General features: G+C 48.1%; 1 protein-coding gene across 1 annotated transcript in view; it reads right to left on the bottom strand.

Annotated features, from left to right (window-relative positions):
* Positions 1-22,235, bottom strand: part of FBN3 (fibrillin 3) — a 215,551-nt gene that overhangs the window by 4,546 nt on the left and 188,770 nt on the right. Inside the window, exons 51-64 of the mRNA XM_077331715.1 lie at positions 21,837-21,902; positions 19,552-19,677; positions 17,903-18,022; positions 16,905-17,027; positions 16,435-16,566; positions 15,066-15,191; positions 12,515-12,721; positions 10,974-11,099; positions 9,833-9,955; positions 9,342-9,458; positions 7,455-7,583; positions 5,896-6,015; positions 5,135-5,366; positions 1,504-1,672 (exon numbers count right to left, since the gene is read on the bottom strand). Of these exons, the coding sequence (XP_077187830.1) occupies positions 1,504-1,672; positions 5,135-5,366; positions 5,896-6,015; positions 7,455-7,583; positions 9,342-9,458; positions 9,833-9,955; positions 10,974-11,099; positions 12,515-12,721; positions 15,066-15,191; positions 16,435-16,566; positions 16,905-17,027; positions 17,903-18,022; positions 19,552-19,677; positions 21,837-21,902 (1,916 nt within the window). The remainder of the gene's footprint in view (positions 1-1,503; positions 1,673-5,134; positions 5,367-5,895; positions 6,016-7,454; positions 7,584-9,341; positions 9,459-9,832; positions 9,956-10,973; positions 11,100-12,514; positions 12,722-15,065; positions 15,192-16,434; positions 16,567-16,904; positions 17,028-17,902; positions 18,023-19,551; positions 19,678-21,836; positions 21,903-22,235) is intronic.

Raw genomic sequence — 22,235 nt, 5'->3', positions numbered from 1 at the left:
GTGCAGAATGCCCCAGAGATCTGAGGACACAGCGTCTTAAGCTACTACTGTCAGACATAAATAAAGACCTAACGAAAACTATTGCTAAATTTGCTTGGGTAGCTATAAAAATAAGGCTGGACCAACCCTGTCCCCTAATACTTTTGCACTGGATCCATATACAATTGTTCTTATTTCTTAGTTTTTATCCATTCATGATCAATTTTATATCTGTCATCTTATGTTTTCTACTGGTTGATCTATGACCGTAAATAAAATTGGTTGATTGACTGATTAATACTATCCGATGGGCCAAGTTCAGGTGTTCCCTACAATTTTGAATCCATGAACACATTTGGAATTTTGATGTGGGGAGGTGGGCACAACCCTAACCCTAACCTCAAGATGGCTCCTGCAGAAGGTGGACCCACACATGGATGAAGCCCAAGTGCAGGGAAAGGGGGATGTTAAAAATGCACTAGGGAAGAGGAGCAGGAGAGAATGCAACCAGCAGTGCCGTGGGGCAGCTGCCACTGAAATAGTGCTATTTTAATTGGCCTGGCCCATTGGATCTCCAGTGGCCAATCAAAAGCCCTGCTGGGCAAGTGTCTCAGTTGGCCTCATTCGCTTTCTAAGAATTCTTGGTGGGTGACAGTAGGTGCCACGGTGCCGAAGGACAGGGACCCCTGACCTAGCTGAGATGAAAATCCAGATGGGAAAACAGATTCTCAAATATTTGGCAGGCAATCAAAACAACAACAAAAAAACCATTGTTATGGCGCCTTAAAAGCAATTGGTGAGCTATATTAAATTAATTGAATTTAAACCAGCAGTTTGAGAATGCTCAGTGGGCGAGAAATCAAACACTGCAAATCAGTGATGTTGTATTTTTAAGAACATTATTTCTTAGGAGGATCACTAGAAATATATATAAATAAATACAATTTGTTACAATTGCTAGTTAAAACTCCAAACATTACTCTGCCACATGGTGGCTCAAAGAAGCAGGTATATATATTTTCCTAGTGTGGAAATTCAAGGTAGAATGCTCGTATTTCGCAGGGTATAAGCAATCTCTGTGCTTTAATGATGAAGAAGAAGAAGAAGAGTTGGTTCTTATATGCCGCTTTTCCCTACCCGAAGGAGGCTCAAAGCGGCTTACAGTCGCCTTCCCATTCCTCTCCCCACAACAGACACCCTGTGGGGTGGGTGAGGCTGAGAGAGCCCTGATAATCCTACTCGGTCAGAACAGTTTTATCAGTGCCGTGGCGAGCCCAAGGTCACCCAGCTGGCTGCATGTGGGGGAGCGCAGAATCGAACCTGGCATGCCAGATTAGAAGTCCGCACTCCTAACCACTACACCAAGCTGGCTTTGGAAATAATTTGCAATAGCTGCTTAAAGTCCTGGGATGGCATTTGGCTTCTGGTGTGCACAGATGAATGAGGTGGGTAGGCTTAGCCATTTGGTCTACCCCATTTGGTAGGGATTAGCTTGGGACTGCGTCCCTCCCCCGACACTTGTACCTGTTGCCCATCGGTGTCATTGATGCTCCGCCGGTGACGACCTCTCTTGGGGTACCCGTTGACTTTGCATTCATAGCAAGCTTCGGGGGACAGGAGGTTCTCCTCATCCTCCTCCAGAGGGGCAGGCAGGTAAGCCTCTTTGCCGAATCCTAGTCCAGAGACGCAATGCCTGCAATTCCAAGGAAATGTACAAGAGGGAATGAGATAGGAAGGAGACGTGCTGCCCCCGAAGCTGTTACCCCTGTCTTCTCTTCCCAGTTGGGTTATGTATGTCTTAGCCTCCTCACATCTTCCACATATTTTAGGAAGTTAGATTCGGGTAGGTAGCTGTATTAGTCTGAAGCAAATCAGCCAAAAGAAAGATCCAAGAAGACTGTGGAAAGATGAAAGCAAGCTGATGATGAGTGAGATGAAATTGGATCATCTTTATTGTGATGGATTCAAATGCAACAAGCCCAAACGAGCCCTGGTATATGAGGCAAGCCTTCATCAGTGGCTATAGAGCAACAATATACAAATGCATATAAGAGTATTTAACCAACTACGACCACAAATGCAGCAATATTAATATGGGGGTAAAGGTATCCCCTGTGCATGTCTGACCCTTGGGGTGACGCCCTCCAGCGTTTTCATGGCAGACTCAATACGGGGTGGTTTGCCAGTGCCTTCCCCAGTCATTACCGTTTACCCCGCAGCAAGCTGGGTACTCATTTTACCGACCTCAGAAGGATGGAAGGCTGAGTCAACCTTGCTGGCTGGTGGGATCGAACTCCCAGCCTCATGGTCAGAGCTTCAGACAGCATGTCGGCTGTCTTACCACCCTGCACCACAAGAGGCTCTTAATATGGGGTACCTGCCTCTAAATTTAAATTCTTTATACACCGTATGCCATATGGTTATCTCCACCTATCATGGAAATGGTCAATATATATGTACAAGATTCAAAATAGACCATCAACGAATACTTTGATCAAGTAAACCAATTAAGCAAACCCAATGGTCTTACCTACAAATATCCAAATGACCAAAAAAGTTCATACACTTCAACAGTGGTTTGGTAAATTGTCCTGGATGAACCATCGTGGCACAGCTGGGCTCTCCCCTGGAACTGCTTGCCAAGTTTATAGATTTTTTTCTTTAAAGAATAATGCCCCCATTATTCAACTAATCTTTAAACGTCCCGCAGCGTGGGGCACCACGGACTAAATAAAACAGTAAGGGCTGGTGGGGAGGAGTTAGGGTGGGCTCTGTCCGGGACGAAAACTCGGAGGAGCAAATCAGGAGCCGCAAAGTGGCTCCTGATTCGCTCCTCCGAGTGGCACTCCAGGGCCAAGTGTCCAATTGGGAGGCACGTGAAGCGCGCCTCCCTATTGGTCACTTGGCCCGTCTCCCGAACGCCGCGCCTCCAACTGTGCAGTCCTCCTGAGGCGCCATCCTTACCGGATGGCCGCCAGGGAGGAGGCTCGCCCCACACCGGTGGCCTCGGGGGAAACTGCTTCCCCTCCGGCCGCCGCCTGCCCTAAACCTACGCCCTCTCCCACCAAGCCGCCCATCCCCGCCCTTCCCACCCCCACCCCAAACGCCTCTCGCAGCCCACCAGCGGACGCGACCTTCCCCCCCCCACACTTCCCACTCACTTTTAATAGGTTTTAATGGGATCATATTGGTTTTTATCATTTTACTGTGTACCGCCGTGAGTCCGAATGAAATGCGGCAGTATATAAATACAAAAATAAATAAACAAACAAGCAAACAAACAAACAAACAAATTTTATGGGCTAGGGGCTTACAATATACCTAGGGAGATCCTATTACAATATAAAACTAGACCGCCCTTGAACAGAATAATAGTTTTGATTCAAGATAATCAACTATTCTATAAATTACAGCAAATTTGAACTAATGGATTGAGTGGGGTTATGGTCTTGTAGATTTCAATACAGCCTTATAGTGTTCAGTCAGGGTACCGTGTCCCTTCAAGGATGTTAACTGGGGGCTTTGCAACTTACCATTTAACCTGAATTATGCTCCCGGAATATGGGGATCAGGACTGCAGCTGTGTTCACTACAGGATCCCTCAAAACCACTCTTGAAGCGTGTGATGCTTTTTGGTCATTTGGACATTTGTAGGTAAGACACTTTGGGTTTGCTTATGTGGTTTCCTTGATCAATTGATTTATTGATGGTCATTTTTGAATCTTATGCAGATATATCGGTCATTCACAAGAATGACCAACTCAAACATCTGCTGGTCCCCCCCTCCGATGGCCCTTCCATGACTGAACAATTTGGCCTCCCCAGGGATATGTCAGTGTGGTGGTTCATGCTATATTTTGATTGTTACCTGACAGATTGTTATAATGTTCTATGTAATTTTGTACAACATTCTATGTAAACTGCCCAGAGCCGTAGGGAAGGGCGGCATAAAAATCCAAACAAACAAACACATTTTTGTAATAGGTGAGTTTAACCATATGGAATACGGTGTATAAAGAATTTAGATTTAGAGGTAGGTACCACATATTAATATTGCTACGTTCATGGTCACTATTTGTTAAATACTCTCATACGTATTAGCATATTGTTGCTCTAAAGCAGGGGTAGTCAAACTGCGGCCCTCCAGATGTCCATGGACTACAATTCCCAGGAGCCCCTGCCAGCGAATGCTGGCAGGGGCTCCTGGGAATTGTAGTCCATGGACATCTGGAGGGCCGCAGTTTGACTACCCCTGCTCTAAAGGTTTGCCTCAAAAACGAGCATTCATATACCAGGGCTTGTTTTGTCTTGGTGCGTTTGAATACATCACAATGAAGAAGAGTTTTATTCAAGGGTAAAAGCTTTTGTGTGTATGCACACTGTGCCACAAATAAAACTTTGTTGGCTTTCATGGAGCCCCTGGACTCCAGCATTTCAGAACAGGAGCCTTTGAGGGTTAGCATGATTGAGCACCTTCCAAGACTCAAGAACTGACAGAGGTCCTAACCCAACTGGAGGCTTTGGGCTCAGGTTACCCGTTTTCCAAAGGGCGAAATGCCCTGGGCAGCAGAGGAAATAAGATATATGACCTTTTCACAGTTTGCTGACTCCACTCTTGACCTCTTCTGCTGGGAATCCAGGCCTGTAGCTTGGAGTGCAATTGTGGATCCTTGCAGGCAAACCTGAATGTGGAGTTCCTGGCATCTCCCATGAAAGTATCTCCAACAGGAGAGCTGGGGCAGAATTTTCTCTACCAGGATACTTTGAGGGGCTGCTACCAATTCAAACACCCACCACAGTCCTGCTGTAATCAATGGTCCGTTTTCCACATGTGCAAAGGGACAAGCTACAGGTGGGCTGAAGGAACAAAAAGCCACGGCCACATACTGCACGTTCCCATGCCAGAAGTGATTCTAGAAATTTTGGTTAAACTGGACCCACATGGGACAATGCAAAGAAAGTGTGTGAGAGATGTTAGAAGCACAGAGGAATGTAACAGGAGATATTGTCTCATTTGCACTTGTCAGCGATCTGTATGGCTTTGGACTAAAGCTCGTTTCATTACCCCTCTCTAGCAGGGACTGTGGCGACCACCTCTGCAAAGAAAATCCCCCACGCTCCCCACCTCCAGGTACATTGATGTGGATGCACTTACCCCTGCCCTGCCCGGAAGTACCCGCTGGGGCAGCCGCACAGGTAGCCTCCCTCTGTGTTGGAGCAGCCATAGCTGCAGGGGCTGCCTCCTGCTGCGCACTCATTTACATCTTGGCAGCCCCCAAAGGCCTGGTCAAAGTCGAAGCCAGAGGGGCAAATGCATTTAAAGCTCCCCAGGGTGTTGTAGCAAGAAGCTGAGCCACAGGCTGTGGAGCTGGAGCACTCATTCTCATCTGGGAACAAAAGTGGAGAGAGGGAGAGCTGGAGGTCATGACATACCTGATGTCCTTTGTGGTCCTGGCTCCAGCCTGGTAGAATGAGCTGCCCATGCAGATCCAGGCAGAGTGGGAGTTTATCAGGATTCTGCAGGGCCTGTAAAATGGCGCTCTTCCACCAGGCCTACGGCGAAGGCGATTTAGATCATAACTCACTGGGCCTCCCCCCCCCTCTTCCCTGGATCAATCTCTCCCTTCCCTTGCAGACTCCCCCACCCGTTTCCGTCAAAATGGCCAGCTGAAAAAGCAGCAGCAAGATGACGGTGCTCTGAATAAAATCGTAGAACGGCGGAAGGACTCAGCGTTTAAAGAAATTTATTGTTTTGAGAATTTTTGTGTTTTTGTTTTTTGCTGAGTGCTGGTTTTAAATATCAATATGGCTGCGAACCCCTCCTGCTTGCGAGGAGGGCGTGGTCAAGAAATCCAATAATAAATGTGGAGCCCCAAGTCTGGGAGAAGCTGCCCACGATCCCAGTGACTGACTTACCCACACACTGGTTCCACTGGTAGTGCTGGATGTACCCCTGGGGGCAGCCACAGCGGTAGCCCCCCAGGACGTTCTGGCATCCGTGTTGGCACCGGTGGTTTCCGTCACATTCATCCACATCTATGGTGGAAGTAAAAGGCCTGAGGGTCAGGGATGAAGCCTCCAATGGCGAGCTCTTTCATCAAAGCCAGGATTTCTCAACCAGGGTATTCTGAAACCTTGGAGTTTCTTGATGGCCCTGGAAGAGTTTCCTGAATGGGTGGGAGTTAATTTTTTATATATTTTTTTAATTTGTTAAACATTTATTAGCTGATATGACCATATATGGCCCCCCGCATGGCCAAAGATGGGCTTGGAAAAGCTGGGAAGAGAAGGGCCCTGGGTACACAACAATGCTTCCCAACCACGTTCCTCATGATTTCATTGTGAACCACCGCGAGTTTGAATGGAGAGCAGCGGTATATAAATCTGAAGATAAGTAAATAAATAATTGCGGCACCTCTGGGGTTTCTCAAAACCTGAAGAACATTTCAAGGGCTTCTCAATGGTAAAAAGAAGTTCAGAAAGGCGGACTATGGTTTATATCTCAACCAAAGAAGACCAGCAAAATGATACAGGATGATCAGATCATGTGGAATCCTATGATGGGACCCCAATCCTTCTCTTCTTGCTTAGTTTCCACAAAGTGCTAATGAAGACATTAACAAGATCTGAGCTTCCTATGATGTTACTACCTCAGAGTGAAAAACAAATATGAGCAGATGCAGCACACTGAGTTAAGACTGTGAACTAGGAAACACAGTGAACTGTCACAGACCTCTCATTCTCAAACCCTCAACAATATTACAGGGTTAATAAGATTGGAAGAAGGAGGAAAACATCCACAAAAACTGCAGAAAAATAATTTATATTCTCAAGTTCACTTAGCTGAATTGCATTGTGGATATTACAGACTAATCCCTATTGCAGTGGTCCCCAACCTTTCCGAGGCTGGGGACCGGCAGGGCATCGGGCCGCGCCCGCGGATCGGGCCGAGCGGGCATGGCCCGCACAGGCGCGGCCCGGCCCTGATTCCCTCTCCCCGCCTCCCGCAGTAAGAAGCTTCCCGGGCCGCAAGCTTGCGGCCTGGGAAGTTTTTTACTGCGGGGGCGGGGCGGGGAGAGGGAGCCGCGGCCCGGTGCCATGGCCTTCGCGGCCCGGCACCGGGCCGTGGCCCGCAGGTTGGGGACCACTGCCCTATTGGATGTTGATAAAAGGTCCTTTGGGGGCATGGATTTTAAAACCTCAGCTTGCCCCCCAGTTGTGCTCCCTTATACATATTATGGTGCAGGAGCAGCAGATGCTTCTAATTTTATTTATTTTTAAAGAAATATGTCAAAACATCCCAGTGTAATGAAACAAAATACTAAATTTTATAGCTGCTTGAAGTTTGGGTTTTGCTCCTCCTGTGTCCTTTAGTGGCGGCAGCTGGCTACTGCCTGAAAACAGTAGCCAGCTGCCGCATAACTACCATAAAGCATGCTGCTGAAAAATGTAGTAAGGCAACAGATCCCCAATACCTTCACAGCTGCTTCCAGAACTGTCAAGAGCAAATCCTTTCTGGCATTCGCAGTTGTAGCTCCCAGGGGTGTTCAGGCATTGTCCTTTAGCCCCACAAAGGGTGGGCTGGGCTGTGCATTCATTGTTATCTGCAAGGATCACAAGATTGCATAGTGTGTTAGCAATCTGGAGAACAAGCTCTGTCCACCCTCTTCCAGGACTTGCATATATTTGTCAACAAGAACATTTAGTTGCACTGTCTAGAATAGCGATCCCCAACATGTGGGCCACGGACCACATGTGGTCCTTTGACTAATTGGAGGTGGGCCCCGAAGGACGCCTTCTCCCCCCCCCCCAGCCCTTTACAACACACTTCGGGTGTCATTGTCTCCCATCACTCCCAGATGGGACTATCTCGTTGCAGAGAAACAAGCTCAAGGTTCCCATTGATTTGTCATTGTCATGAGTTAAAATTCCCATGAAAATAAAATGTTCCTTATGTTCATTGCTGTGGCGTGTCTGTATCTTATTTTGAAGGGATGTTTAAACATTACCATAGCGATCAGAGAGCGTTAGGGCAGTGGTTGAGAGTAGAGGAGTAAACTACCTCCCTCCCACCGGGCCTCAGTAAAAGGCGTTGAGTGGTCCCCGGTGAGTGGTCCCCGGCGTTGAGTGGTCCCCGGTGATAAAAAGGTTGGGGACTACTGGTCTAGAACATCCCAGAGTGATGTAACATTGATTTGGGAGTCCATTGGAAGAATTTTCTCCAAATATAACTGGAGGGCAACTCCAGGGATCTTGGGAATCCCATGACAGTATGTAACTGGGCTCACTTGCTTGAGACCCCTAAAATTATTTCCCTACTCTTCTGACCCTGACCTGGACAGCCCAGGCTAGCCTGATATCATCAAATCTCAAAGACTAGACAGTGTTGGCTCTGGCTGGTATTTGGATGGGAGACTTCCAAGGAATACTTCCAGGGGTGTGAGACAGAGGTAGGCAACAGCAAATGACCTCTGAATGTCTTTTGCCTTAGAAACCCTGATCCATGGGGAGAAGGAAGTGTGCAAGGCCCCTGGAAGCGTGAGGCCCGTAGCACGTGCTAGATGGATAAATCTGCCCTGCGTCTACTTTAGAACTATTTGCACTAAGACGCTTTCTAAAGTGAATTCTGAAATTGGATGTGCCATGGTTACCAGACCTTTAGATTTCCTGAGGGGCCAGAAAATGTCTACTTTTCCTTAAATGGAATTTAATGTCGGCATTGAATTTGTGTACCAACAAGAATCATAGAGTGAAATACAATCTATTTTTTAAACCTTGGAACTGTTTTGCATTCTTTCCTTTCCTTGCAGGTGTCTTCCTCAGCTTGTGTTTTGCTCCCTCTAGTGGTTGATTCAATATTACATCACTTTTATGTCCTGCATAGAAAGCCTGTTCGATTCTACAGGGCGATATGCTAGATGTATATCGAATTGACCATTAGGGGGAAAAAAACACATGTGGGACAGATCCCCTTTCCTCAAAGCAACAGGAGCACACAACTGAGGAAAATGAGAAGGTGGAAATGCCCATTCTCCAATTATTCCTTCCCACCCTCTCCTTTGTCCTCTCCCTAACATTCTTTCATAGAAACATAGAATCATAGAGTTCTAAGGGACCTCATGGGTCATCTAGTCCAACCCCCTGCACTACGCAGGACACTCAGATCCCAATCCCTCATCTCCTGTAACCTGCCACCCCCTTCAGCCTTCACAGAATCAGCCTCTGTCAGATAGCTACCCAGCCTCTGTTTAAACATTTCCAAAGATGAAGAACCCACCGCCTCCCAAGGAAGCCTGTTCCCCTACCTTTCATCTGGTCCCCTACCTTTGGAGTGGGAGGAAGTGGAAGGAAGGATAACTCACCAATACAGGAAGAATGATGCTGGGTGAATCCGGGGGGGCACTTGCAATTGAAGCCCCCAATGACATTAATGCATAGGAACTGGCAGTTGTGTTGCTTTGTGGAGCACTCGTCCAAGTCTAGAGACCACCGAGAAAACAAGAGCGAGTTAATCTTTCGTTTAGTGAAGCTGACTCTGCCTGAAGCCACTGACAGTCTGGCTCAGTCAGTTTCTCCACTCAAGTTTTGTGTTATGAAACAATAAAGTAGTGTCTGTGATTAGAGATGTTGCCAATATTGATTTATTTAATATTCTGGCATCGCACATCTTTGACATGTGGGTACTTGCAGCTGAAGATCTAAGTAGAACACTTCCACCATCGGTGGTGATAAGTTCCTGTCTCATTCTTACACTTCTGACACAATGTATCGTATACAGCTTTAGACATCTACAAGAAAGCTAGGCCTTATTCTGCTCTTCTTGGGCTGCAAGGGACCCCCCTTCCCCACTTACCTTTGCATGTCTTTCCATCCTCCTGCAGGATGTACCCCCTAGGACAGGAGCACTGGAAACTACCTTCAGAGTTCTTGCAGATGAAATTACATGGTTTGGGGGACTGATTGCACTCATCAAGGTCTAAGGGCAAGAGATTCAGGGTGAGACAAAACCCTAATATACCACATCGCTTTCAGAACCCGCACAGGCATCAGCTGGGGCATCTGAGAGCAGGCACCAGCACTTCCAACCCAGCTGTGTAAATGTCTTCTTGAGCTAATTGGGTGGCCAACTAAGACCATAGTCCTTGATGGGTGTTCCTTCAGTGTTAGTGTGTCAGACTATAGGATGTCTGGGTTCAAATCCCTACTGAGCTCTGCTGCGTGACTTCTGAAACTGAATCCTGCCTCCTCTGCACCTGAGGACCAAGTTCCAGGAAGTTACAGTGCCCTGCCTTTCTCTCCAGTGGGGACCCCAAAGTGGCTAATATTGTTTTTCAACTCTGTGAGGTGCCAGCATTTCTCAACTACGGTTTCTTGATGGCCCTGGAAGGGTTTCCTGAATGGGTGGGAATTAATTTGTTATGTATATTTCAAATTTGTTAAACATTTATTGTGCTAGGCCCACATATGGTCATGTCAACTTTCCCCCGCTCCAAAAATAGCCAGCGATGGGCCTGAAAGGGGTGGAAGGGAAGGGGGCCCAGATGGGTGTGTTTGCAGCTCTGCTTCCCAACCATATTCTGTACAATCATGCCACTTCTGGAGTTTCTCGAAGCCTGAAGATTGTTTCATGGGTTTCTCTGGCTTAGACTGGCACAAAATTGCCCAGAAATGTGGATTTTACACTGGGTTTCCCAGATCCTAGTTTGACACACTATCCACTACTACACAGCGAATATTGGGACCTCAGTAAATGCCCCATTTCACAACGGGGACTGGTCTAAACCTGCACCAAAGGATGCCAGCCCTTAGGCACTGCCGTTCTTTAGCTTCACATAAAATCTTTAGGGCAAAGCTCAAGTACATTGGAATTGTGCCAGGGAGGGAGCAGGAGCAGTTATGAAATAAAACTGATCAGGTTATTGGTGCAGGCATAACGGGGGGCAACTAAACTAGCTGCCAGCTGCCCAGCCCACTGACCTGAGTGTCCCGCTTACCCTGGCAAGCTGTGCCGGTGAGGTCTGAGGCATAGCCCACTCTACAGTGGCACCGGAAAGAGCCCATGCTGTTGATGCACTGGCCGTGCTTGCAGAGGTCGGGGAGCACCTTGCACTCATCGATATCTGTGGGTCGGGAGGGGAGGGGAAGAGAGAGGAACGCCTCTGTCAGTGCAACCTGGGAATGGCAGCTCCTAACACGACTGGCAGGGAGTTGAGAAGAGAGGTTGGAAATCAAGAGGAGGCTCAGCTGATGGGTCAAACTAATGGTTTTCATACGGAAGGTTGGCTCCCTAGTTAAAAAGAAGGTCAGCTTGGAAAGATGTTTCTTTACCAGACACCTGGTGTTAGTGGTTTGGACACTGGTATTTAACATTTCAGTGGTTGGTGGTGAAAAGTGACATCAAGTCCCAGCCAACCTGTGGAAACCCTGCAGGATGTTCAAGGCAAGAGGTGTTCAGAGGTGGCTTGCCATGGTCTGCCTTTCTGTAGCAACCCTGGACTCCTTTGGTGGTCGCCCATCCAAATATTAACCAAGGCCGATACTGCTTAGCTTCCGAAATCTGGTGACATCAGCCTAGTCTGGTCCATTCAAGCCAAGGTAACATTTCAGTTGTGTTTAAGCTTAACTGGAAAACATCACCACGCTTCTTTGATCAGTTGTTTCACACAAAGATCACTGGAATTAACTAGACAGTGGTGAAGGGCCTTGAAATGCATTGAAGGGTTTTTGTGGGTTTTTGGCCAACAGCTAGAGCTATTGCTTAGATCAGGGGTAGGCAAACTGTGGCTCTCAAGATGTCCATGGACTACAATTCCCAGCGAATGCTATCAGGGGCTCATGGGAATTGTAGTCCATGGACATCTGGAGGGCCACAGTTTGCCTACCCCTGGCTTAGATTCACTGTGCTATGAGAAATGCTCTGGTCAATGGGGACAGAGACTTGGATAAAAGGTAAAGGTATCCCCTGTGCAAGCACCGAGTCATGTCTGACCCTTGGGGTGACGCCCTCTAGCGTTTTCATGGCAGACTCAATACGGGGTGGTTTGCCAGTGCCTTCCCCAGTCATCACTGTTTACCCCCTAGCAAGCTGGGTACTCATTTTGCCGACCTCGGAAGGATGGAAGGCTGAGTCGACCTTGAGCCGGCTGCTGGGATCCAACTCCCAGCCTCATGGGCAGAGTTTTCAGACTGCATGTCTGCTGCCTTACCACTCTGCACCACAAGAGACTTGGATAGGAACTGCTAAAATATCTGCCAGTGGGTCACACAGTTCAGTAACCAAGATCATGATCTGCATGCTGAAGGTCCTAGGTTCTGTCCCTGGCATCTCCTGTTAAGAGGATCTGGTTGGTAGGAACAATCTTTCTCCACCTGAGACTTTGGGGGGGGGGGATGCTGACAATTAGATTAGGCAATACTTGGTTAGATGGACCAAGGGTAGGGCAGTTTCATACGTTATGTTAATAAGGATCCACACTCCCATAACTTGAGGTGAGACCACAGCAAGCACCTTCTCCCTCCACAAGGCCAGACTCACCTCTCCCATCCGTTGTGTAGCCTGGTCCATGGGGGCACATTTTCTTGTAGAGGGCAGTACCCGGGAAGGGGCAGAGTTCACACTGGGGCCCCCAGCCACGGCCTCCGTTGCAACAGCATTCTGACTTGGTGACCTGGTGGCGGTTCGTGGAAGACATCTGGCACATGGTCTGGAGCACTTCGATGAAGCAAAATCCTTGGCGAGTATCTGGGTTGGGGGAGGGGGGGGAGGGATACATCATTGTGCTGCTGCAGGTACACCCTGATGGATAATTAAACCCCAGGGAGGAAAAGAAAAGGCTGTTATGATTCACCTGAAGCAGGCTCTGCTTCTGAAAATTCGGCACCGCTATGAAATCTGGACGAATTTTTCGAAACCCAACATTTTAAAGTTCCGAATGCCCCCCTGTATGTTTTTTAAAGCAAGGATTCAATTTTAATTTGTTTTAATCAATCAAATTAAAATTAATTAATTGCTTTAAAACTTATATATAGAACTTAACAATGTGAACTTGTGCTAAATTCAAAACCTTTTACTAGTTTGGCCTCACTTGGAGTGCTGTGTTCAGTTTTGGGCACCCAGTTGAAGAGGGACGTAGACAAACTGGAGCGTGTCCAGAGGAGGGCAACAAAGATGGTGAGGGGTTTGGAGACCAAGACGTAGGAGGAAAGGTTCGGGGAGCTTGGTCTGTTTAACCTGGAGAGGAGACGACTGAGAGGGGATCTGATAACCAAAGTATTTAAAAGGCTGCCATGTAGAGGATGGAGCAGAATTGTTTTCTCTTGCCCCAGATCCAATAGGATGATATTAATTCTATGATTCTATTATTCTATTTGCTTTCCAAATCCATAGCACCTGTAATTGTGAGGGCCTTTTTGCACGGGGATCTTTGTTGCAAATTGTTTGCGGAATGAAAAATCGCCATTTAAAATAGTGGAATTCGTCGTTATGCATACCTGCCTTTGTAGTGGAATCAGTTGCGTTTTTTAGCGTTTCCCACAGGCTTCCGGTCTCGGCAGAAATCGCTAGAAAGGAAGCGCTATTGGCAAGCTCGTCCCGCCCCTGGCCGTCAAGCAGCCAATGGGCAGCCGTTAGCATGCTCCCAAACAGCCCCTTTCGCTTTAAGGAAGGTTTTTTTTTAAAAAAAAAAAAACAGACCCATTGTAACGAATCTGGGTAGATTCGTTGCAACGGAGAGACCCATCCAGCTGCCTGGGGTGTTTGAGCTGTCGTTTGATCGGTTGATCGTTAACACGCTGCCTCAGAGTGAAAAAAAAAATCCCCCCCCCTCTCACGGGCCCGATTTTCGGCTGAATGGAATGTGTGAAATGTGTGTGTGAAATGTGTGTGTGAAATGTGTGTGTGAAATGTGTGTGCTTAGTGACTGAAGGGGAGGGACTGAAGCTGGGAAGCCTCTGTTTGAGCTGTCATTTGATCGTGGCCACGCTGCCTCGGAGTGGAAAAAAAAAATCCCCCCCTCCCCCCCCCCTCACGGGCGCGATTTTCAGCCGAAACAGTGTGAAAAATAAAGGGAAAATACATCAGCAAACGGGCTTCTGCGGGCTTCTTGTGACTGTAAACAGCTCTGAGGAGGGACTGCAGCCTGGGAAGCCTCACTGGCTAAACGGAGGCTCGCCGGTGCGTTGATCTCCACTCGCTCGGGGAAAAAAAAATGGCGATCGCTTCGCCGGAAGTTTGGAGGACAGGCTCAGGAGGAGGGACTTTGAAGAAACCGCAACAATGGGAACGCACAGGTCTTTTTCGCTACTGTTGCAGATTGGTTGCAGGAGTGTATCGCTTTCCGGAGGGTGAATCCACTTTTTGGGATTCCCCTAAAAGCGCTACAACGAAGCGCTTTTTGCTGATTGGTTTCAGGAGTGTTGCAGATTGTCTACGACGTCGTGCGTTAAGGCAAATTAGTAGCGTTTTCAATTAGCAACCATTGTGCTATTTTGAAGCCGTGCAAAAAGCCCCTGAATTTTGTAAAACAGTAAAGTTAGGAGAACAGAAATATGAATGTGAGAAATTAAATCAGATGTGTTCATATATTATGCTCAAAAGTCCAAAGATTATGTATTTTTTGTGGGGGAGGAGGTTTACAACATGGGGGTGATAGATTTCATGGGATCCTGCTTGTTTCACCTTAAATTATGCCCAGAAGTGCCACTTCTCCTTTCCCCTTGATACACACCCTGAATCCTTCCCCGAATGTTCAGATCTCAGACCTTGAGGGGGAAGGGCTTGGAACGTGAGGGTAGAGCCTGGTGGGGCAGAGGCGGGGCCTACTAGCACATGGTAAAGAATATCACCTGGTGGTTCATGGGAAGAGTCTGGTGAATATGAAGAGCTAAGATTCTGCCAACCAGAACATAGTTTCACCCTTTACTCTGAACCCTTCTTCTAAGCTTTTAGCTGGAAAATTGTTATAGAGGATAAAACCTTGAGGTCCAGCAGCCTGACCTAGCTCTCCTAGGATCATGCAGCAATCACACATGTACAAAACTCTGAGATGTCTGAAAGCACACAAGAAAGCTGAGGTCCAGCTGCCTACCGAGGCACTCAGTGCCAGAGGGACTGGTCTGGAAGCCTTCGTTGCAATCGCAGCGATAGCTGCCCACGGTGTTGATACAGCGGCCATTGGAGCAGATGCCCGGCTTGGTCCGGCATTCGTTCTCATCTGAAGGCAACAGGGAAGGAAAAGGCAGGCCATTAGGATGGGGGTGAGAAGTGATCCCCACCCTTACTGCTGGAATAGGCTACTCATTGAGGCGCTGAGCAAAGAATTCGCACGTTCTGGGTTCAGGTGTTGTCTCTGGTGTGGAATGATCCAGTGGCCTTAGGCGGAAGCAAGCTCTGGGTGCAAAATGAAATATTTGGAAGCTGTTAATAATTTGAATCTAGAATGATTGTTTATATATATACTAGGCTCAAAGCCCATTGCACCCAGGGATACAATGGACGCTAGCAGCAGGAGAGCATGACTGGCAGACCCAGGTTCAAATCTCAACACATGCTGCTCACTTTGGGCCAGTCAGACACTCTCAACCTAGCCTACCTCACATGGTTGTGGTGAAGATAAAATAAAGGAGAATGTTGTAAACTGCTTTCGGTCCCCACTGTGAATAAGGGCAAGGTATGTATGTAGAACAGTATCTGGAAAATTACACACACACACAGACACAGACACAATCCATGGATAGCTAAATCTGCAGATTGGGGCCATATACAGGCTAAACAGATTTTCCAGCAACTTGGAGCACTCCCCAGTTTTGCAGAAAAATCTGAAAATTAAAAAAAAAAAACCCAAAACACTGGGGGGATGTGTTGAAATACTCCTAAAAGTAAAGTAGCTATGTGTAAGCATAGAGCACGCATTTACCTCTGGCAACTGTAACACCAGGGATTTGTGCTAGCTCCAGTGCTGGCAGTGGCTGTGCAGCCTACACTGGATCTGGAGGTGGTGATGATTATGTAGCTGGGGGTTCTGCACAGTGTCCACTGCTGGCTTAACCGCCTGAGGCTGAACAGTGGGGGCTGGACAGTCCGAGAACGGTGCTAGGATGCCATCATCAGCATCGCCCAGGAGACCTGCCAGGCATGCCACCACTGCAGTCTGGGAGTCACACTGGGTATGCTGCCCTTGGCAGAGCAGACTTGGAATCACAACAAGTGTAGGTGTGGCAAGAAAGTGGAGGAAGGGAACGACACGAGTATTGCAGATCTGCTCTTGTATAATATAATATAATGAAACAGATGTCTATCAGCTACAGAAGGGGGGGGGAGAGGAATTTCTGTAGAGCAGTGGAGACTTAGCCCTGATAAGAGTATATGCCGCTTCATAAATCAGAGATCTCAGCACGCTTTCCCCCACAGCTCTGACAGCTAGAAATGTAATTAACCCCCCCCCAAAAAAAGATCACCTGTGCAGCCTTCGCCATCAGGCCTGCGTTGCATCCCAGGTGGACAGATACAGGCAAAAGTGCCAATGAGGTTCTTGCACATCATCCCATGGGATTCGCAGTCGTGCATCCCCTCGATGCATTCATCCAAATCTGCAAAAGAGAGACCATGAGACTTAATGGTCTCCTGAGAACTTCTCATTATTCTGAGCATGTGGGATCAGACAGTGGGGACATGTAGGATGATCTCTTTTTTTAGTATAGCAGGAGCGTCAGGTTTGGCTCCTGTATGGCGAAAGATTGGCTCAAATGAAAACAGAAAGGGAAGTGCATAAAGCAGATCTCTTCATTGCTGAGACTGGTGAACAAGAATGATCCATGGTGTCTTGCAGTGATCGGAGTATTCCCCAGCCACTCCCCCACATGCAGCCAGCTGGGTGACCTTTCGGTATAGGTGGTATTTGGTGTAGGTCCCAGTGAATGGACTTTACCTTTGCACATTCTCCGGTCATCTCGCAGAGTGTATCCGGATGGGCAGGTGCAGTCATAGAAGCCGAGAGTGTTGATGCACCGAAAAGCACAGAGCAATGGATTTAAGGCACACTCGTTGATATCTAGGGGGAGAGGAGAGTGTGAAAGGTGAAAGCCTGTCCCTGCAGGACTGAAGTCCTTAAGTGAGATGAAAGAGAGAGATCACTGTAATGGACTGGAAAGTTGCGTACTACATGTATAAGACTTCATTGTTTCCAGCCATAGGCCATTACGATGTACTAGATGTATAAAAGTGATGCAGAATCCTCAGGGCATTGACGCTGATAACATTTCCACACCCTTTAACTATAGTGTAATGCTTACCATTAGTAGTTGTTAAATTCCAGCCCCTCCATGTGACATCGCCAACATACAGCGTCTGGGCAGTAACCGGCCGACTACAACCTCCATTTTAAAGAGCTAGTTGATGAATCTCAAAAAGTAGATTCACCAACATTTGTAGTGCTACCTAATGGAGAGCAACCACCAACCAAAGAAAGGTATGGAGCAGGTATGGAGCATGGACTACAATGCATTTTCTGGCAGGGGCTCATGGGAATTGTAGTCTATGGACATCTGGAGGGCTGCAGTTTGACTACCCCTGGTATGGAGGCTCAAATGCTCGAAAGGCGCCTGCCTCGTCCTTTCCTTACTCTGTTATACCACTCAGCTGGTGTAACGCTATTTTTAACCATGTGCGGAAATTCCCTGGTTATCAGTAGCTCACAAAGCCTGAACAAAACATTTGGGTGTCAAATTCATGGTACTTCTTAGGATTGGTTCACAAGACAGAGCCGTGCTGAGTCATGTTTGGGGGTAACTGAGTCTATCTTGGAAAGGAGAAGTGAAAGAATAGGAAACTTTATGCCAATAAAGGTACTCTGAATCTGAATCTGAAAGAATAAGAAACCCCAGCCTCGAATGACAGCAGGCCCACAGACCACACTAGCCCCCTTACCTTCACATGTCATCATGGGCCCCGGCTCAAACCCCTCGTCGCACGCGCACTCAAAGCCCCCCACCACATTGGTGCATGTTCCGTTTCCACATGGGTTCCCGATGGAGCACTCATCTGTGTCTGGCATGGGTAAGGAAAACGGAAGGCAAGATGGTTAGCGTTTTCATCTAATTAGATGTTTGTCAAACGTTTCCAGTGTTCAACAGGGATGCTCGTACAAACAAGAGCAGCTCCAAGTCAAACACATTATTGATTGTCCAAACCTTTCTTCGATATCTCAAAAAGTCACCTGATACTGAAGTATCATTCCTATGCAGTGTCCAACTGGGAGCCCAGGCTTTGCAGAGGCCCCACCTTCAAACGCTGAGCTACGGCAACCCCGTGGCCACCCCTCCAGCTGCCCAGGGCCCCCAACTTACCCCAGAGTTGGGGGAGGGGGGGGAGGCCAGGAGCTGTGGCGGCAGGAGCCCCTGCTGCCATGGGCTTCATGGCTGCAGGGGTCGTCACTGCTGCTGGAGCCAGGATCTCCAGAAGGACCCGGGGCAGTGCGGGGCCTGCACCGAGGGCAAGGCAGCCCTCCCGACCACCACCCCAGGTCTCCACCAGCTTCCGTGGCCCTGCCCAGCTTCGAGGAATGTTGGACCAGGGAGTGGTGGTGCAGACTGTGGCTGCCCACCCCCACGACTGTCGGGATAACATCGGAGCTGTGTGTGCCTCTTGAAGCCTCGGGGGTGTAGCAGGGAAGAGGGGATGCTGGGGCAGGATGGGGAATAAAAGGGGGGAGGACAGATGGACTGGGGTTGGATGCTGGAGGTTGAGGAGCTGAGGACTCCAGAGGAGGAGGAGAGAAAGGGAGTGGAGGAAGGTTAGAGGACAGAGTGGAGAGACCTGAAGCTGGAGGAGGCTGCCAACAGCCCCTTCCTCAGCAGTGCGGGATAAATGCTGGACTCAGGGGAAGAGATGCCCACTCCTCACGCCCTACCCGGTGCCCTCCGAAAGGGAGTAGGGGGAGACCTACCCACCAGCCCACCTGCACTCCACATGCAGCTTTATTTAAGGAAGGACTATCCACTTGATAAGAGCCTCTTGTGGCGCAGAGTGGTAAGGCAGCAGTCATGCAGTCTGAAAGCTCTGCCCATGAGGCTGGGAGTTCGATCCCAGAAGCTGGCTCAAGGTTGACTCAGCCTTCCATCCTTCCGAGGTCAGTAAAATGAGGACCCAGCTTGCTGGGGGGTAAACGGTAATGACTGGGGAAGGCACTGGCAAACCACCCCGTATTGAGTCTGCCATGAAAATGCTGGAGGGCGTCAACCCAAGGGTCAGACATGACTCGGTGCTTGCACAGGGGATACCTTTACCTTTACCTTTATCCACTTGATTCAAAAAGAGTAATTTCAGAGGCAGATATATGACAAAGAAAGCTTTGACTCTCAAAGATTTACAGCAGGGGTTCATGGGAATTGTAGTCCATGGACATCTGGAAGCCACAGTTGGACTTCCACTGGTCTGCACCCTGACAATCCTATTGATCTCTAATACTGGTTTCTCATCGAGATGCATAGGCACGCAAAGTGATGTGCAGTACCCGCACAGTGCCCCCCCCCCGGGATGTGGGAACAGAGGGATGCAGGGCAGTCAAGGATACTCACCAATGCAATTCACTCCAGTGTAGTCGAGGTTGTATCCAAAAGGACACTCACATCGGAAAGACCCGTCTGTGTTGATGCAGGCCCCGTTGACACAAATGCCGGGGTTCTCAGAGCATTCGTTCACATCTAGGTGGGAAAGGATACGGCAAATGTTTAAAACGGCATTTCGCTTATCCATATTGCAAGGCTGCTTATAAAAACGAAGAAAAATCGGATTTTGTACCCCACTTTTCACTGCCCAAAGGAGTCTCAAAGCAGCTCACATTCACTTTCCCTTCCTCTCCCCACAACAGGCAGCCTGTGAGGTGGGTGAGGCTGAGAGAGCCCTGATATTACTGAAGAAGAAAAAGAGTTAGTTTTTATATGCTGCTTTTCTCTACTCAAATGAGTCTCAAAGCGGCTTCCAATTGCCTTTCCTTTCCTCTCCCCACAACAGACACCCTGTGAGGGAGGGGAGGCTGAGAGAGCCCTGAGATTACTGAAGAAGAGCTGGTTCTTATATGCTGCCTTTCTCTACCCAAAGGAGTCTCAAAGTGGCTTCCAATCACCTTCCTTTCCTCTCCCCACAACAGACACCCTATGAGGGAAGTGAGGCTGAGAGATTACTGAAGAAGAAGAAGAGCTGGTTCTTATATGCCGCTTTTCTCTACCCGAAGGAGTCTCAAAGCGACTTACAGTCGCCTTTCCTTCTTCTCCTCACAACTTCTTCTCCCTGTGAGGTCAGTGGGGCTAAGAAAGCCCTGACAGGACTGCTCTGAGAACAGCACTATCAGAGTGACAAACCTAAGGTTACTCACCTGGCTGCATGTGGAGGAGCAAGGAGTCAAACTCGGCTTGCCCGATTAGGAGTTACACTACACTACTAAGACACTTTGGGCCATTCTGCACCCAGGAAATGTAGTGAAAGGGTGCACCCAGAAAAGCACTCTTGCAGGTGCTTTTAAAAAATGTTTTATATGACGTCGTCACTATCCAGTGTTCCAGCAGCAAACTGGCAGCTACATCCTCCATTTTAAAGCACTAGCTAGGGAAACTACAAAACTGGATTCCCCCTGCCTTGTAGCGGGAGTGGGAGGAGAGCAACCAGCAACAACTAGCAAAATGGCTGTGTGTAACCAAAGTGGCCAGAAGTAGCGTGATCTCTATCTCCAGTGCCCGCCCTCGTGCCCACCTCCCTTTCCCTTCTCCCTGGAACAGGGCCTTTCCCCCCTTTTTTGTAGCAAGCTGCCTGGAGCAACGAATGCACATTGCTTAGGCCAGGCAGAGGGGAAAAAAATTCTGCCCACCAGTTGCTGCACAAAGCATGCCCCTAACTCCCCCAAATCGGAAAAAAATTACTTTTGTGGATCTTCAAGCCTCATAATTTGAAAACAGGGTGGCATTAAAATATGCACTATGCATCTATGATTAGATGCATAGGCATAACAAAGGAGAATTTTTACTTTTTTTTTTAAGATCGCTTTCCCTTTAAAGCTAGGAGATAGCTGATTGGCTGGCTGCCATGATTGACAGGCAGGGTGAGACTCGCTGGTATTGTGAGTCCCTCTGCACAGCCATTTTAATTAGCCATGCGGAGTGCCTGGAAGTGTCAGAAAGTGGGAGAAGAAAGTAAGAGTGTGAGCAGGTGAGAAATGTTGGGGGAGACGTGATTTTTAATAGCGTTAAGCCATTGCGCTGGCTTAATGCAATTTTTTTAGAAGTGCAGAATGGTCCTTAGTATGCTTTTTGGAGAGTCCTTTCTTATTATCATTAATATACACCAGCTAATTCTTTCAGCTTAAGAACTGTTCCTTGCTGAAAAGGACCATAAAGACAGTATGGTTGCTCTGAAAACCTGTGGCAGGGGCTCATGGGAACTGTAGTCCATGGACATCTGGAGAGCTACAGTTTGGCCACCCCTGCTTTAAATAAATAAAAGCATTCCTCCTTGGCTCCCAAGAGGTTGGAATGAGCATTAACACTGATATACACTTTTTGAATGTAAATTGCTTCGAAACATTTTTTCCTGCTCGAAAAGCAACCAACCCATTTCTAGAATAAATGAAATAATTTTAATTTATTTAATGAAATAATTTTAAAAGACAGAGGTGGTAGAGTGGCAAAGGATCCACAACCCCTTTTTAGCCACCTCTGTTTCCCTGTGGTAGCAGGAGGGCTCTCAGGATGTTCTCCATGTCTGCCTAACACAGGGCTACTTAGCACAATGGGTAGCCAAGACTTGAGTGCAGTGCTCCTAAGTCAAATTTAGCTATGGGGTCCTTCTGCAGCAGGGGACAAGCACTTACCTTCCCGGGTATCTCCTGGTCCGGGAATGGCTCCATGACCATACGGGCACAGTTCCTGGAATGCAACTACAGAGAGAAAAGGGACAGAGGTGAGACGGTGCTTGACTAACCACCCTGCAGAAATCTGCTTTTCCAACAAAAAGCATTCCAAGCAGTGTAAGCCAGGTAAGTAAAGTGGGCTGTCTGGTCTCCACTGAACCACGGCAGGCCACTCACGGGGCTTTCAAAAGCCAATATATGAACAGAGGTGATTTGCCGGTGCCTTCGTCTGCAAAGTGCTCTTCCGGGGTCTCCCATCCAGGTGACTACCCTGCTTAGCTTCCAAGATCTGATGAGTTTGGGATAGTCTAGGTCAGGGGTAGTCAAACTGCGGCCCTCCAGATGTCCATGGACTACAAT

The sequence above is a fragment of the Paroedura picta genome, chromosome 4 (genome assembly GCF_049243985.1).
Source record: "Paroedura picta isolate Pp20150507F chromosome 4, Ppicta_v3.0, whole genome shotgun sequence".
NCBI lineage: Eukaryota > Metazoa > Chordata > Lepidosauria > Squamata > Gekkonidae > Paroedura > Paroedura picta.
The sequence above is the reverse complement of the archived record's forward strand: the minus strand, read 5'-3'. Positions and strand labels throughout refer to the sequence as shown.